This window comes from Apteryx rowi, unplaced genomic scaffold (assembly GCF_003343035.1).
Source record: "Apteryx rowi isolate R43461 unplaced genomic scaffold, aptRow1 scaffold_581, whole genome shotgun sequence".
Classification (NCBI taxonomy): domain Eukaryota; kingdom Metazoa; phylum Chordata; class Aves; order Apterygiformes; family Apterygidae; genus Apteryx; species Apteryx rowi.
Genome location: NW_020450851.1, coordinates 347,331 through 361,777, shown reverse-complemented (window position 1 = coordinate 361,777; position 14,447 = coordinate 347,331). Strand labels below are relative to the sequence as shown.

The window sequence follows — 14,447 nt, the reverse complement described above, 5'->3', positions numbered from 1 at the left end:
GGGCAGGGCAGGGCAGGGCAGGGCAGGGCAGGGCAGGGCAGGGCAGGGCAAGGCCGAGCCGGGGCGCGGCCGCGGGCGGCTCCCCGCGCTGCCGTCACGCGTGGGCCCCGCGGCACGTAACCGCACCGGGGGCGCGTAGAAACGCTAAGCATACGCATACTAAATCGGCCTCACCGACTGCCATGCGGGCAATGCAGCGCTAAAAAACATGCGGCAGTGCACAGCCACCTTGCTTTCTACGTGCGTGTTGTGTTTGGAACAGTAGCCTCTAATAACCACAACTAACTATAAACTGTTTCCATTAAATGGCTAACGAGTGGAGGCAGGCATTAGACCGTTTCAAAGAATGACTGAGGTATGCCTTTAGATAATACACCTTCCAACAAGAAGTCAAAGAACTGAAACAAAACCACTTCCACTGCCACTGACTGCCCAACATTGCCACTGCCTTTATTTCAGGTCCTAAGAAAATAACTGGCAGATGGCCAAGGCCACTAATTAAATTCACTAACATGTTCTGCACCAATCTGTTGGCTAATCAGACTGCCCTTGTACAAGGAGTTCAGCAGACTGAGGAAAGCAGAGGTATTTTAAGCTATGCATTTTTAGGATCTATAAAGCTGTATACAGCACTATTATAAAGCCAATGTTAGCAAATGCAGCTTCTAGAAACAGGATTCTTGCACTCTGAAAGTGAAACAGTGCTCAATTATTCCTAGCTCAGCTAGATATAATAAGTTGTTAAAGGTCACAGTCCAACATCAAGTCAGACTTGCTTTGCTGTACCAGAAAAGATGAGCTCTGGAGGCAAAGAAGCTTGCAAATATTTCCTGGGTCAGATTTCTGTTTCTGAGGAGAGACTGGTTTGAGAAGTTCTGAAGTCTAAAGAGCTAACTCCAAACATGAATTAACTTTGCTCACTCAAGGTGACAGCATATGCTGGATTTTTCCCCTCAGCTCTCTTCATATACTAAGATTACGAGAAGCAGCTGGGACACATTCTTGTCTTTTCAGCTAGGAGCTAAGACACCATATTTTTGTTTCATGCCAGTCAAAGTGGCAGCACAGAATAAGCAATACTACAGAATACCATTGACATAAGCAAAGTTCCTGATTTTTACCTCTTCAGGACAGACATAGAAATAAGGACAAGACACTCCATACAGGTTTACTCCAGAGACCACCAGCTGCCTTGCCACCACCCAGGCAACTCTAACCTATCATTTTGGCTGATTGCTTGTTCAGAGTAGTGGAGGGAACTTTCCCTCTAACACCCCAAATGTGAAGGTCAGAATCAATCCCTCAGCACTCTTTGATTTCTAAAGCAATCCCTGTTGCACATAAATGTGCAAAGAAATGCCCCTTTTTCACCACCTTGCCACAGAGGCTGGCAGGGATGGCAGAGTTGCTGCTTTAGTACATTTGCTTCAAGAACCCTAGCTCATCCAAATTTCTGGCCCCCCTCTTACACCTCTGCACTTACCTGCTGCAGTGTCTCTGGGGACAGGTGCAAATCTCTACCCACCAAAGCACAAAACAGGAACATAAATCCAGCTCTAAGGAAGAAGACTCACAGGAATTGAGACTGATTAAGTTAAGATCTTGTTCCATTAGAAATAAGGAACGCTGTATTTGTTTGGGATTTGAATGACCTGCCTAATTAGATTTTAATTTACTCCTTCCCCTCAAACTGGAGGGATATTTGACACCTGTAGGCTTTAGGGAAATAAAGCAATGGTATAAATGTCACTGTTATTTTCCATAAGAGCCATTAGTAAAGCTGCTTTACCAATTTGGCGAGTCTGTTGCAAAACACAAATTTTGGTTGATTTTGGTTGATGAACTACTATATTATTGAAAGCCTGGGTGGATGTGGAAGCAGCTATCTGTTTTATCAGGGCTGGTGTCATGTCTCTTCAGGACCTATGTTAATGACTCTTCATTTTCCATGATGCTTCCCTTTTGAAGGGAAGCATTTAAGAACAGTTGTAAGTAAAAGCCTAGAAGACTCCATTTGAGCACATTTTGCCATAGGAACAAATAAAAGTGGAATTTTCCTCAAAAGAAACAAGTCTTTAAATGGGCACTTAAAAAAAGAAAACCTAAAGAGGACTGTCTTAAGAGGAAGGTACCCATGGATTCCCAGAGGAACCAAAGATGAGGGTCATCAAATGCAGAATGTTGCCCTCTGAGCAAGATTTGAAGAAGCTAAGAGCTAGAGAACTGCAGCTCAGCTAAGGGGACCAGAGTCCTACCAGAACAGTAACACAAACTTGTTGGAGATGGATAGATAACTCTTGAGGCTCTAAGTAAGCTGAAGCACAGAGTAGCACGTAGCTATTTATTGTTTTTCTTGCAGTGTAAGGTAAACAGCAAATCACTTTTTAAAGACAGACTGACCTTACAGATGGCTATTTGTTCAACTGTCTGGGACACATGATACTTAAAGTACAAGGCAGAATGGCCACAAGATGGAGATCTGGGAAAGGGCATGTTGACCCTACCAAAGACTTGAAGGGGTCTTTGGTGAAAGCTTACAGGGGTGAAAGCTTAACATTAAAGCAGGTATGCCACTTTTCAGAGGCAAGACCACATAACACAGAATCTATGCCCAGGAAGTGTGTTGAAGAGGCCAGAGCCAGTGATTGAAAATGACCCCGGGACAAATGTCAATTTGAAGTACATATAGTCCCAAGCCCCTGGATCCAAATCCTGCAAGTGGGGATTATTTACCTCACAGGGCATAAATCAGCAGTTACAGCTGCATTCAGATTTCTATTTCTGACAAGACCGGAATGACTTTATTTCATAATTTAGCAGTCAGGTGTCATCTCCAGAATTGGTAGACGTACTACAGAGAATAACTAAGTTAGCCATAGGCTTTAAAATATTTAACTGCTTGCAGAGGAAACATTAAAATCAGCTCCTTTTGGAACTGGTTCCAGAGCATGATTTTGTATTTGTCATGAACCCCCAATTTCTGATGGATTCTCTTTGGACACCGGGCCTCAGGAATCCCAGGCTTCACGGAGGGGGGCAGGGAAGGGGGCAAAACTGCTTGGATGCATCAACAGCTTCCTTTTAGCAACTGCTCAGGGGACAGCAGTCATGGCAGTGGAGCCAGGGGACCCAGCTCTGGCAACTTCAGTTTCTACTCTTACCCCCTCAGTCCTCCTCTCTAGCTTGATCTAGTTCAGATTAGTAGTTAGGAATCATTAAGTGGGCTGAGAGGGATTTAAATTCAGTTTGGCAGAGAATCAGAACTCACTACTATATTCCAGAAGCAGGAGCTCACCCTAATAGAAATCCTGTTTCAGGAAGTAGCTTCCAACATACCATGTTGGGGGGGGGTGTGTGGGAATTTAACACCTGATTCTCCATTTTAACACTTGAAAACCCTGAGTAGGAATCCACATAAGGGACTCACCTGCTTATTGAAAGCTGTGAAAAGATGCAAGAAAACTAATGGAAAGATTAGATAAAAGCAATAAAGAGTTCCCAAGCTACCCAGATGCACTAAACTGACCACTGATCCCTAAAACCTGCTGGTCTAATTCAACTTATTTTACATGCAGTTCATGCCTTCTACTTTCACAGTTCTCCATCCCCTCCAAATCTTTCCCCTAGCCACTACTCTGAAGGGAAAAATTGTTGCTAACTTGACACTCCTTTCAGTTGCAAAGAGTAGAAATGCAGTGAAAAAGCTAACCCTAAACAGCACAGAACTTCGTTGCCTCTGTTCTAGACCTATGGGTAGGTTTGTACACCTGAATGCTCATATATTCACCCCCCCCCCAACACTGCAAACTAATTAATAAGATAACTACCATTCCCAGCTTTGCCAAGACAAGGTTAGTGCCAGTTACATACTCAAGTCAAAAGATGACAAGGCACTATGTGAAGAGATGGTTATGATGCTACAGTTAAGCACTATTTGATTTGAGGGATAAGAGTTTTGAAGGAAAAGGATGTTAATTTTGCCTTAATTGGCACTTACCTCGATTTTCAGCTTTTGTTTTTACAAAAAGCACCTGTAGGCTGCCTTAAAATTCATCTAACCAAAAGTGTGTGTGGGAACTATATATAGAGTACTGCAACAGCTTTAAGCCTTTGGGGACTATTGTAGTGCAGAGTTATATATGGATTATTTCAGTGTTCAGTTGCAACTGTGTTGAAAAATTAAAAGAACCACCATAAACAGGAAGGAATTGATTTACAAAAATCGCATTATTTACAGTGATGCTTTGCAGCAAACATATCATTATGTTTTGGAAAGAGGATTAGCTTAAGTGCCACAAATTGCAATATAAATCAAGCTAACTAGCAGAAGTTGCCAAAATACACTTCCATATTGTTGAGCCTGCCTTTGTGTTTATTCAAGGTCAGGGGAGTTGTAACGAGTGGGGCTGGCAAAGGTTCAGCTAACTTATTCAAGAAGGTGCCTTTTGCCTATTTGGTCACAAATTAGCCATAAGAAATATGAAGCAAATGAGAGGCAGGCAACCTGCTCAGTCATCTTCAAAGGTTAAATGCTCCATCAGCAGCAAAGTTGCAGATGGCAGTATGAAAAGGTGGGAATAGTTTATCTGGGATTTCAAGTACAAGGAGCTGAAAGAGAACATCAGGTTAGAATTCTGTATAAGAAAGGAAAACTTTATTGCTTAAAGCAAAGTCTCTTATCCTCCAAAGCTATATCTGTGTATGCTAGAAAGAGATCCTTTTGCTATTTAACTAACCATGGGTACCAGCACTTGCAAGCTTACCTTATCCAGCAATACATTCTGCCATAAGCGGAAAATGCTGAGGTAGCTTCTGTCTCTTGCACTGAATGATGTGAAGAAAAACTGCAGGAAAAATAAGACACAAGAAGCTTACTTGCAGGAATTTGCTGAAGAAAACCAGAATGTTTCCTCATACTCCAAATACCCTATGGTTATGTCAGCAATGGCTTGCTCTTCTCACTCAAACCTGGGCTCATATTTCTCATACTCCCAAAAGCATGATACACCACTTTTCATAATTGTTTGAAGCTTACAAGAGCTAGCTCCCCAGTATCCACACAGTGTATATAGACACATTTGCTCTTTTGGGCAAACCGCAATTGTTTGTACCTTTAGCATAAGGACTTCCCCTTCAACTAAATGACCAGTTTAATCTTTCTCCTACTTCCAAGTGGGAGGTGGAACAAATCGAAGAGATGCATGTGCCTATTTCTTAGGGGCCAGAGCCCTTTCCATCCTTCCTCCCCATATTCCTTTTACCAATCTTTTCACATGAGAAAAGAACTAATCATTAAAATAGAATAACAAATTAGATGCATCATTCGCAGTATTAAAAAATCTCTCTTACTCCAAAGAGTATTTAAGCAGAGAAAGAGAAGCTTATCTTCCTTGATGATGAAAGTTAGTATTTTAGAAGAAATATGAAAATAAACAGCCAATTCTGAAGCAGCAGAAATTCACATGGAACAGCTACAGAGTCACCCTGGAAACTGTCCTTTTCATCCAGCCAAGAGTAATTATTAATTTAAAGGTGTTGACAGAAGAGGCATCATGAAATAGGTTGCCCATAAGAGCATTCTACTTCATACTTTTCAGTTTTTTTTCCAAATACACCCCAAAAACCTGCAGTTCCTAACAAATAAAGTTGTGTTTTATGAGTAGATTTCTCCATGATTTGAAACCCACAGTATCACGGTTCTTTTGTCCTCAGCAATTCTTTCTTCCAAGGACTTTAAATTCAGTGATATCACAAAAAAGTTCAAGGAAGCACATTCTGAAAGGAAAACCACTGAAAACACACACACACACATACACACACCCCCTCCCCAAAAGACAAACACACACCCCACACACATACATAAAGATTTCAGGGCACAAATCCAGAATCAGTGGGACAGACTCCCCTACTTTCTGGCCCCTGAATCACAACTAGTAAAGGATTCTGTAATGAAGCGATGGCTGAACTACGAGGCTGATATGTACAGGGACCAAACTACCAAGTCTTTCTTTCAATCCTAACCACACTGAAAGACTTGACATGGAAACAGTTACTTACATGAATTAAAAACCACAATGAGTGCTCTGCCCTGGAAATTACCATTTAAAAGAAAAAAATTTAAATACAGTTTTTTCACCTTCTCTCCTTTTGTTGCTATTTGTATGGCATTTGGAATGAGCCGAGCAGTCTTCTCCTTTGTCATGAAAGTGATATCCTTCAAGGCAATAGAAATCTAAGCAGGAACAGATTTAATATGATATGTTAAAAATAATTGCCAAGTCTGAAAATCTACAAAGCCATAGAACATGCAAGAAAAACCTCAAACTGACCCAAAGCACTGGGATAAAATACAGTTGAAATCACAAGGGCAACTGCTGTCCCCAGCTGCTAACCTTAACAAGTGCACAAAAACAGGAGCAAGTTACACACAATAACACAACTTGGAGTTATTTCCTTTTTCATAGTAGGACTAGGAAAGCAAGCAGTTCTTCCATTTATTTCCTTCCACTCCTAGGGCATGACACAAGGATAGAGGGAACAATCCCAACCACACACAAGCCACACGGACCTGAAAGCCAACCCCTACAGTTACACTAGACAAGCAAGGAACAGATGAGAACACAGACTATCTCGTCTATGTTATTGCTCACAGAAGTTTGCAATCTAGCCCATTTTCATGCAAATTTATCCGCAGTACAGACATTGCAAGAAAATCTTCCTGTTTGGGTGTGTTTGCCTTGCATATTAGTAATTGAAATATTTCTGTTCAAAAGCGTGTGGTCTGACTGGCAGCAACATACCAGGTCGGTTCAGCCTAGCACCCTTCCCTTGAAGATGCAGGACTGGCTGTTTGAGCAACGTGTACCATCACAACAGATAATCATCTTATAACTGCATTCCCACAAACTTAAATGTTGTGCTGCTCTTCAGCCTAGAGAAAAGAACATGAGGATGGATCTTGCTGTTTTCCTATGCATGCAGAAGGGCCTCCACTTACTTTCTCTATCCACATTAACACAGCCTGCTAAAGGAGGTTCCAAAACCTGGCTCTGCCATTGTAGCTCATGAGCTCAGATTGCCTGAAGATATCACTACACTGCTCTGTCAAGCAAGTGGGAGCAAGTTACTAGGATGCATGCCATTTTGGCTGGAGGTTTAAAAAAAAAAAAAAAAAAAAAAAAAAAAAGTAATCAGTCTTTTGATAGCTTAAATATGCAAGACTGACTTCAAAAGGAGATTTCTTTTCCCTCTCTTAGGGGGGAAAGGGGGGAGAGACCAAATTCATCTTTGACAAAACTAAGCTTGGTTTTCAGTTTATTTCCACACCTCCTCTGTCTTGAGGACACATGGGCTACTTGTCTGTCCTATGTACTTCAGAGCACACAGAGCAGAATTTAAGAGATTAACTTAAGATGAGAGTGTTCTGACAACTGCAGAACATTTTGCCACATCTCCATCAATTCTAGGCCACCTTGCCTTTGCTATTCACTGACTCATGCTATTTCTACTGCAAATGCAACAATTGCTTGAAAGAAAAGTTTTAACTCATTAGCTCGATTTGACAGGAATAGAGGGCCAACATGTCACAACCATTAATTTTACTCATACTGACCAGAGGCTACAGGCCACAGTACAAGAACTTGCGTAGAAGATGATTTAGATTTTCTTTAGCTATCCTTAGATGCTGATATTTACGTGTGAGACTAAACTAAGGTTCAACATTGAAGTTCTCGAGCAGGGCAGCACTATGTAGTGTATCACACTCCCAGCCTTACAAAAGGACATTGCATGTTAAGTCCCTTTATAGAGAAACCTTTCTTAGCATGGAGTTAAGACGCAAATTGTTACATGAGAATGTAGAAGATCAACTTTAGCACAGGAGGGGAAAGCATAATTCCTAAACTCTTTCCTATGCTGAATAACTGAGCAGGCTTGCTGTAGCACACAGATGCCTCCAAGACTACTCTTGTTTTATGATGCAACAGATCTGCACTTCTACTCAAGGGTACAGGCTCTTTCTTCTTTTCCGCTCAAAGTTACCAGCATGAGATTGACAAGATAAGAGCTCCTCAACCAAATCTTAAAGCCTGATATTCTAGGAGGAAGGAAACATGGGATTCAAATGAGGATTTTAAGAAATCTTACTGTGGTCTCCCATCGGAAAATGTTGCTGTGGAAACAGAGCCAGTTTTCCGAGAGATACAAGCGTCCTTGCAGCAAGATATCCTTCTGGAGCGCACAGGCATAATCTACATATAGAGAGCAAAAACAAGTTTATTCACTTATTGTAGCTCAGTAGACCCAACATGTTAATTTAGAATTTGATAAGGGTATTGGAGCATTAAAAGCAAACAGACAAAAGAACCCGTGCACTTCCTTCATTCTTCAGAAGTCTGTGAAGGCATACTTGAGTTGGGTTGCATCCAGATCACTGTTCTCAGAACACCCTAATGCCAGAGCCAAAGGAAGCATCTGCAGGAGGACAGTATTACACATCCCAACCCCTGTGCATTATCCTATACTTTCAGAGATGTATCAGGCAACATCAGGAGTACATATGAAAAGTATTCACAAGTCAAACTTCAAAGTGCCTAAGCAAGACAGAATACATAAACAACATTTTATACTATATCAGATTATACTGTCAACTCCTACATAACAGCAGCTCATACATTGCAGTAAGTGATCATTTTCCACTAAGTAGATCCTATCACTAGCTAAAGCTATCTCCAAAGAAAGACACAAAAGGCAGCTTGAAACAATCCAGTTCTTCAGGCAGGGGATATTTCCAGAAGCTGGCTCTGTAATTTCTGTTATGATATTGCCTCTGGCCGAAACATTCCTACTAGGAAACAATTTCATCTAGAATGCAATTATCAGATACCTGCTAATTAAGACAAGAGTAGAGGACTGGGCTACACTTTTTAAAACCTCTTTGAGAGAACTTACATAATTTAAGGGCATGGAGATTCAAATGAAAGGAGCTTTCAGAAGTACTCAGCACTGAACTGAGCCTATGAAAAAAAAAAAAAAAAAAAAAAAAGAATGTCAAAGCTCCCTTTAGCCATACTGCAAAGTTAAGAAGATGGGCCCCATTTAGAAATCAATGTGTGTGTGTGTTATTTTTGAAAACCTTTTTCTCTGTTATTATCTGAGCCAGAATGTTGATTTCATACACACTAAGATGAATACAGCCCTCTTCTGAGTTGCAAGAGGTACAGAAGTCCCCAGTCATCCTAACTTTATGGTAAATGTGCATCTGCAGGAGGTTTTATACGATTAAGAATTCTCTTGGATTTCCCCTCAAATACTCAAGTGAAAAATCAAGTTTCTTGCAACTAGCATGAGACGTATAGAAGCCCTTGAAGATGCAGCTGCAAATAGAATTGCATAAGCTGAAAGAAACCTAAACCAATAAAGAATAAGCTTATATTGTAAAAAGTTAAGAAAAGTCCAAACAAAATGGCTAGGGGCAGGAGGGGGAATATGAAGGGAGTTTGAGGTTAAGGACTTTAAGAAAGCAATACCTCAAAAGCTTGTATTTGACTCCAGTGTTTAGAAGCTTTTTTGCCCCCCCCACAGGCCTAAAATCGTTGCCTAATATTTATGGACTATCTTATTCCTTTTTCTTCTTGCACATACTAGCCAGATACCTCTACCAGAAGTAAAAGCACTAAAAGAGAAAACAACCATCCTCTTTTCTTGCAGAGCTAGAACATAAGGATTTCCCTTGGATGGTAGGGCAAGTGATGAGCAACACCAACACCTTACCTACACACACAAGTGTCAAAACACAAACACAGCATTTTTCCTTCCAAGTTTTCAGTTCCAACAACCTAAGATGCCTCTTGTAAACAACATTTTCAGATTAATTAAAGTTAGTGGCACTCCTTTAAACTCACATTTTGAAAGTCTAGATTATTTCTTTTTATTATAACAAAGGAATTATACTTCATATAATCTTTGTATATAGCGCTCATTACTGTGGCAGACAGTTGCAGACTGTTGGGTGTTGTTTTTTTTAATAGCTAAGTTAAACAGCAGCAGTTACAAATCTGTTGATAAACAGCAGCAAGTAATTGCTTCTTTGAGCATTGTAAAGCCTGTGATAAGTTCTTCTGCATCAAGAAAATGAACAGCTCTTTGCTTGGTGCATGCAAAGGTCCTTCCAAAGGAATACTGGTTTTTATCAGGTTAAAAAGTAGTTACATAAAGTAATGACTTTGCTCCTGATGGAGCAGGTGCTACATTGTTGGGATTAACTCATCACTAAATCTTTCGTCCAATCTAGGCAGTCTGCTCATTGAAACTATGCTTCACAGAACGTTCCATTGCTTTCTAAATCAACCCTGTGCAAGGAGAAATGTGAAAATTAAGCTTTGAAGTAATATCCTTTTCTTCTGTTTTACTTCTGAACTGAAATCAGGTATTTTAAAAATGCAGCAGGCATTTCAGAGGGTAAGATAACTGCTTCCTTCCGAGGCTAGGGAAGGATACAGGGATTTAACTGCTCCTGTAACAGAGAAAGCTCCAATTTCTCTCACATTAACTTAGAAGGAACTCAGTGTGCTGCAAGCACACACTGACAACCTCTCAACATTTGCCTTAAACATTGCATAAGATGATGAGAGATTATACAAAAGTGGCATTGTGACAGTCTTAAAAAAAAAAAAAAAAACACCACACACACACACTGCCCATCTCTTGGGCAGCATATTTGTTATGCAATACACAGGCAGTGCAGCCAGGTTTACTTGCAAAGCAGGCGATTAAAAAGGGAATAAGGTTCATCATTGTATGCAAAGAGGGTAGGGTTAGACACTTCCCATCTTTGGATTTTGCAAGAGAGGAAAACAGGGAGTCAGAGCTCAAAAGGAGCATTTCAGTACCAAAAAGCTATGAACCAGGGTCTGATACTCTCTGCCACTTGCTCCCCTCCCCCCTCACATGCTTTGCTCACCACCTCTGCCAGCTGAGCTGTACTTCTATCCATGCAGCCTCACTGGCATCCTGTCATCAGCATACGGATAAACTAACCTGGCGTACTGGGCTGTGAAAAAAGCTCTCCTCATGTCCTAAGCCAATCTAAAACTGGCAGCATTTGTATGGCACAGCACCAGGTAACATACTTCATCTCATCATGACTTACTAGCTTGGGCAGTAACCACAACTCCATAGACTAATGGGGGGCAGAACAGGTTTGTATCTGTCCTCAATATACCATGCTGACAAATCCATCATGTACATTCTGCCAACCAACAGCATTAGACATCCAGACAAGATGAAGATTAGCTTGTGCTTTCTAATGCTCTCCCATAATAAAAGGGGTGTTTAATAATAGTTTCAGCTTAAGAACTGAGTTTTATGTCCTCATGCCACATAAAAGAATCTCTTCAGAGACAAATGCCAGTTAAGAGTTACAAGCACCCACTGTTTCACCTTCAATCTCAGAAGTAACATTAACCAAGCTCTTAGCATGAACACCTTCTCTAGGGGGCAAGGCAGAGCTCCTGCTAAGTATGACCCATCTATTTAACAGGGCCACTGAAGCAACATCCCTTACCTTTGTGTCCAAGTACCAAATCATTATGCCATTATGGCTAGGGAATCATTCCCTCCTCCCACAACTTCTCCTATGGCAGCTGACTCAGCCACAGCTAGTTGCTTCTTTGAGGTAAGAGGGAGGATTCTTTAAACACTCATAGGACATAAAATGAGTGGGAAGCAACAATGCTGTAAAATGCACCAAAATGGTTGTCCATGCTGAAAAGAGCATAATACAAAGCCAATACTCATGGATTTAACTCTGTCTCTGCTCTTCTCACACTTGCACAGCGGAACCCTGTCAACGCAAATTATGCTGAGTTTATGTGCTCAGCCTGCACTCCAAACTGAGCCCCTGCAGGGTGGCCTTTCTTTCCAGCTTGTGAATGTCTGACAGCTGTTAGTTGTCATGTCCACCACTGTCAGGAGGGGTTTTGTCACCCACTAAAAAGTAGCAGAAGGAAGAGACCTTGTTATCTTAACAGACCTGACCTCCCCTCCCCATCCAGCTGAACTGGAGGATTCTGTATCCTCCTCCTTCACTTCTCAGCCCCCCAAACAATTGGGAGACAAAGCAGGCAGTACAAGAGAGGAGTCCAGACCTGACTTTCACTGATGCTTGTTCAGAGACAGGAAGAGAGTAAGAAGGTCTTAGCTATGGCTAGAATTTGCCATTAAAATAATAATAATTAAAAAAAAAAACCACACCAAAAACTCTACATAAAAAAGCCACATCACACTCAGTACTGTTATAATTTAGTTATCAGCAATATGGTGTGATTATATCTTACCTACTACGAGTCTCTCTGAATCTGGCAGATGAGAAAACTGTCTCTTGAATTCCTCACTCCTGTATTTATAAGTGGAACTTGAGAGCTGCAACAGAAAATGGTAAAAGGTTGGGCAAAAAGACTTATTTTCAGCCATCAACTGTCTCTATACTAGACCTGTAATTTTATCTTGATGAACAAGAATATCAGAAGAATGGAAAAGAATAGGTGGTATATAAATGTGTTTGTGACTATAACTTTATGCTTCCTTATGTAACAGTATGTTTCCAGTATTTAGGGTAGGATGGTCCAAACTCTTCCCTGTGGCAGGCTAGATGCCAATTACAAGGCGTTATAGGTGTATGATGACAACCTGTTCCACTCACAGGGACAGGATAGCCCTTTGCAGGGCTAAGTTTCTCTTCTAGCACAGGCTCAATGAAAAGGCAGCAACACCACAGCACAGGAGGTGACAGAGCAGACCAAGTCATCACACAGCCACCAGCTGGACACAACCCAAAACACCAGTTTCTAACTGGAGTAACATTTTGGGAATCTTACTATGCAATGGATTTTTTCCCCACTTGCTATAATTAGACCAGGAGAAATAAAGGCCAAAGTCTCTTCCTGTGAACACAAACAGCAGCACCACCACCTGTTCATTTCACTCCATATCTAAAGAAACCACTTTCTAGGGCTCACTTAAGACTAAAATTGTGTGTTAAACTCACAGCAGAGAAGTTAAATCTTGATGGACCTTAGCCGCTTATTCTTGTGAATGGGAGCAGGGGAATTTAAGTGAAGAACTTGAGCGTTTTCTCCAGAAACTATTCTTCTATAAAAGCCCTATTTTCATTATGCAGTAATAACAAGGTCATGTTTTTCCCCTCTAAAAAATGTCAGCTACTTTGTTTAGCAGCCTTCCTAAACTCTATATGAAGTCAATGATTCAACCAGGCCACAGCTAAAACAGGAAGAAGTCACCTTCAAGTGTTCCCAAAAACAAGGCATAAAAACTTCCATTAGTCTGGATTTTGTTGGTTTTTTTAACAGCCTTTCTAAAGATCTTAACAGTATGTGCCTGCCTCTCTCCTTGAGCACCTTTATTGTTCCAAAACTTGATACTCATCACACACACACACACACACACACACACGCACACCTTCGTAGCATAAAAACAATGGTTATTTAGTTTGGGGTGGAAGAAGATAGATAAGGAAGGAGGCAAAAGAACCACTTTTAAAGACATGGCCTTGCAGCAACTTTACTAAGAGAATCCAGTTTTAACCAACTCCTGCAATACATGAGCTGGTCACTACCCTGTAGGTAGGACTTGTCTTTGTTTTCAAAACAATCCCAGAACAATGCTAGGTTTACCTGTAGCTTGAATTTCTTTTAATAAACTAGTCCCAGTAGCGCCATTCCCTCATCCAGGTTCCCATAACCAAGATTTTGCCATTTTCCACAACAGGTATTCCTGCTTCCCATGGTTCAAGACTTCCCTGAACACTCTCCTCCTCACGCATACTACCTGTGACGGTCCGTGGTCTACCTATGTGATAGGTGATAATTTGTTACATCARCTCGGGAAGTGATTTTACCATGAAACTAGGCGCTAAGTACGGGCTATCACCACAATGATTGTACTGAGCCAGCAGAGCGATATTGCATTGTGAAATGTATGCRCGCGACCTGAAGGGCACCACGCACAACGCAGAGGAAGACCCCWGCYTTCATCCCGACCCCCCCAGCAACAGCCGGCGCAACCACAGAAGTAAAAGGCATATAAGGGGACTGTGAGCGGGGGATTGCGCGCGCCGTTGGTGGAGCAGGAGACTCCCCGGCCGCCCAGCGCTGTTTTGCTTACTTGTGACTTGCTCAATTATTCTATTAAATTGGAATTTACACAACCCGGCCCGAGTGGTTGTCAATTTGTCGCGTTTACCTATAACACCTACATTTAAGACTCAAGCTCTTTAGCTACAAGAACAAATAAGTATTACTTCAAGATCAGTTTTTTAAATTAATACAATACATGCAAGGACAAAGACTCCCTGACTCAGCTCAGCTTTAAACAGAAGACAAGTTCCTAAATGTTACCTTCTTTCACCCCCAATAACAAAGTTTCCATGC

The 14,447-nt window shown here is 41.3% G+C and overlaps 1 protein-coding gene across 8 annotated transcripts in view; it reads right to left on the bottom strand.

The window, feature by feature from the left end:
- Positions 1–14,447, bottom strand: part of GRAMD1C (GRAM domain containing 1C) — a 58,878-nt gene that overhangs the window by 23,666 nt on the left and 20,765 nt on the right. For 7 of the 8 annotated variants that reach the window (XM_026082560.1, XM_026082563.1, XM_026082562.1 and 4 more), the window contains exons 3-6: positions 12,336–12,420; positions 8,146–8,249; positions 6,137–6,232; positions 4,764–4,844 (exon numbers count right to left, since the gene is read on the bottom strand). In XM_026082560.1, the coding sequence (XP_025938345.1) occupies positions 4,764–4,844; positions 6,137–6,232; positions 8,146–8,249; positions 12,336–12,420 (366 nt within the window). Of the gene's footprint in view, positions 1–4,763; positions 4,845–6,136; positions 6,233–6,800; positions 6,932–8,145; positions 8,250–12,335; positions 12,421–14,447 lie in introns of those variants that run through there. The other variant, XM_026082567.1, reaches the window with a different exon arrangement.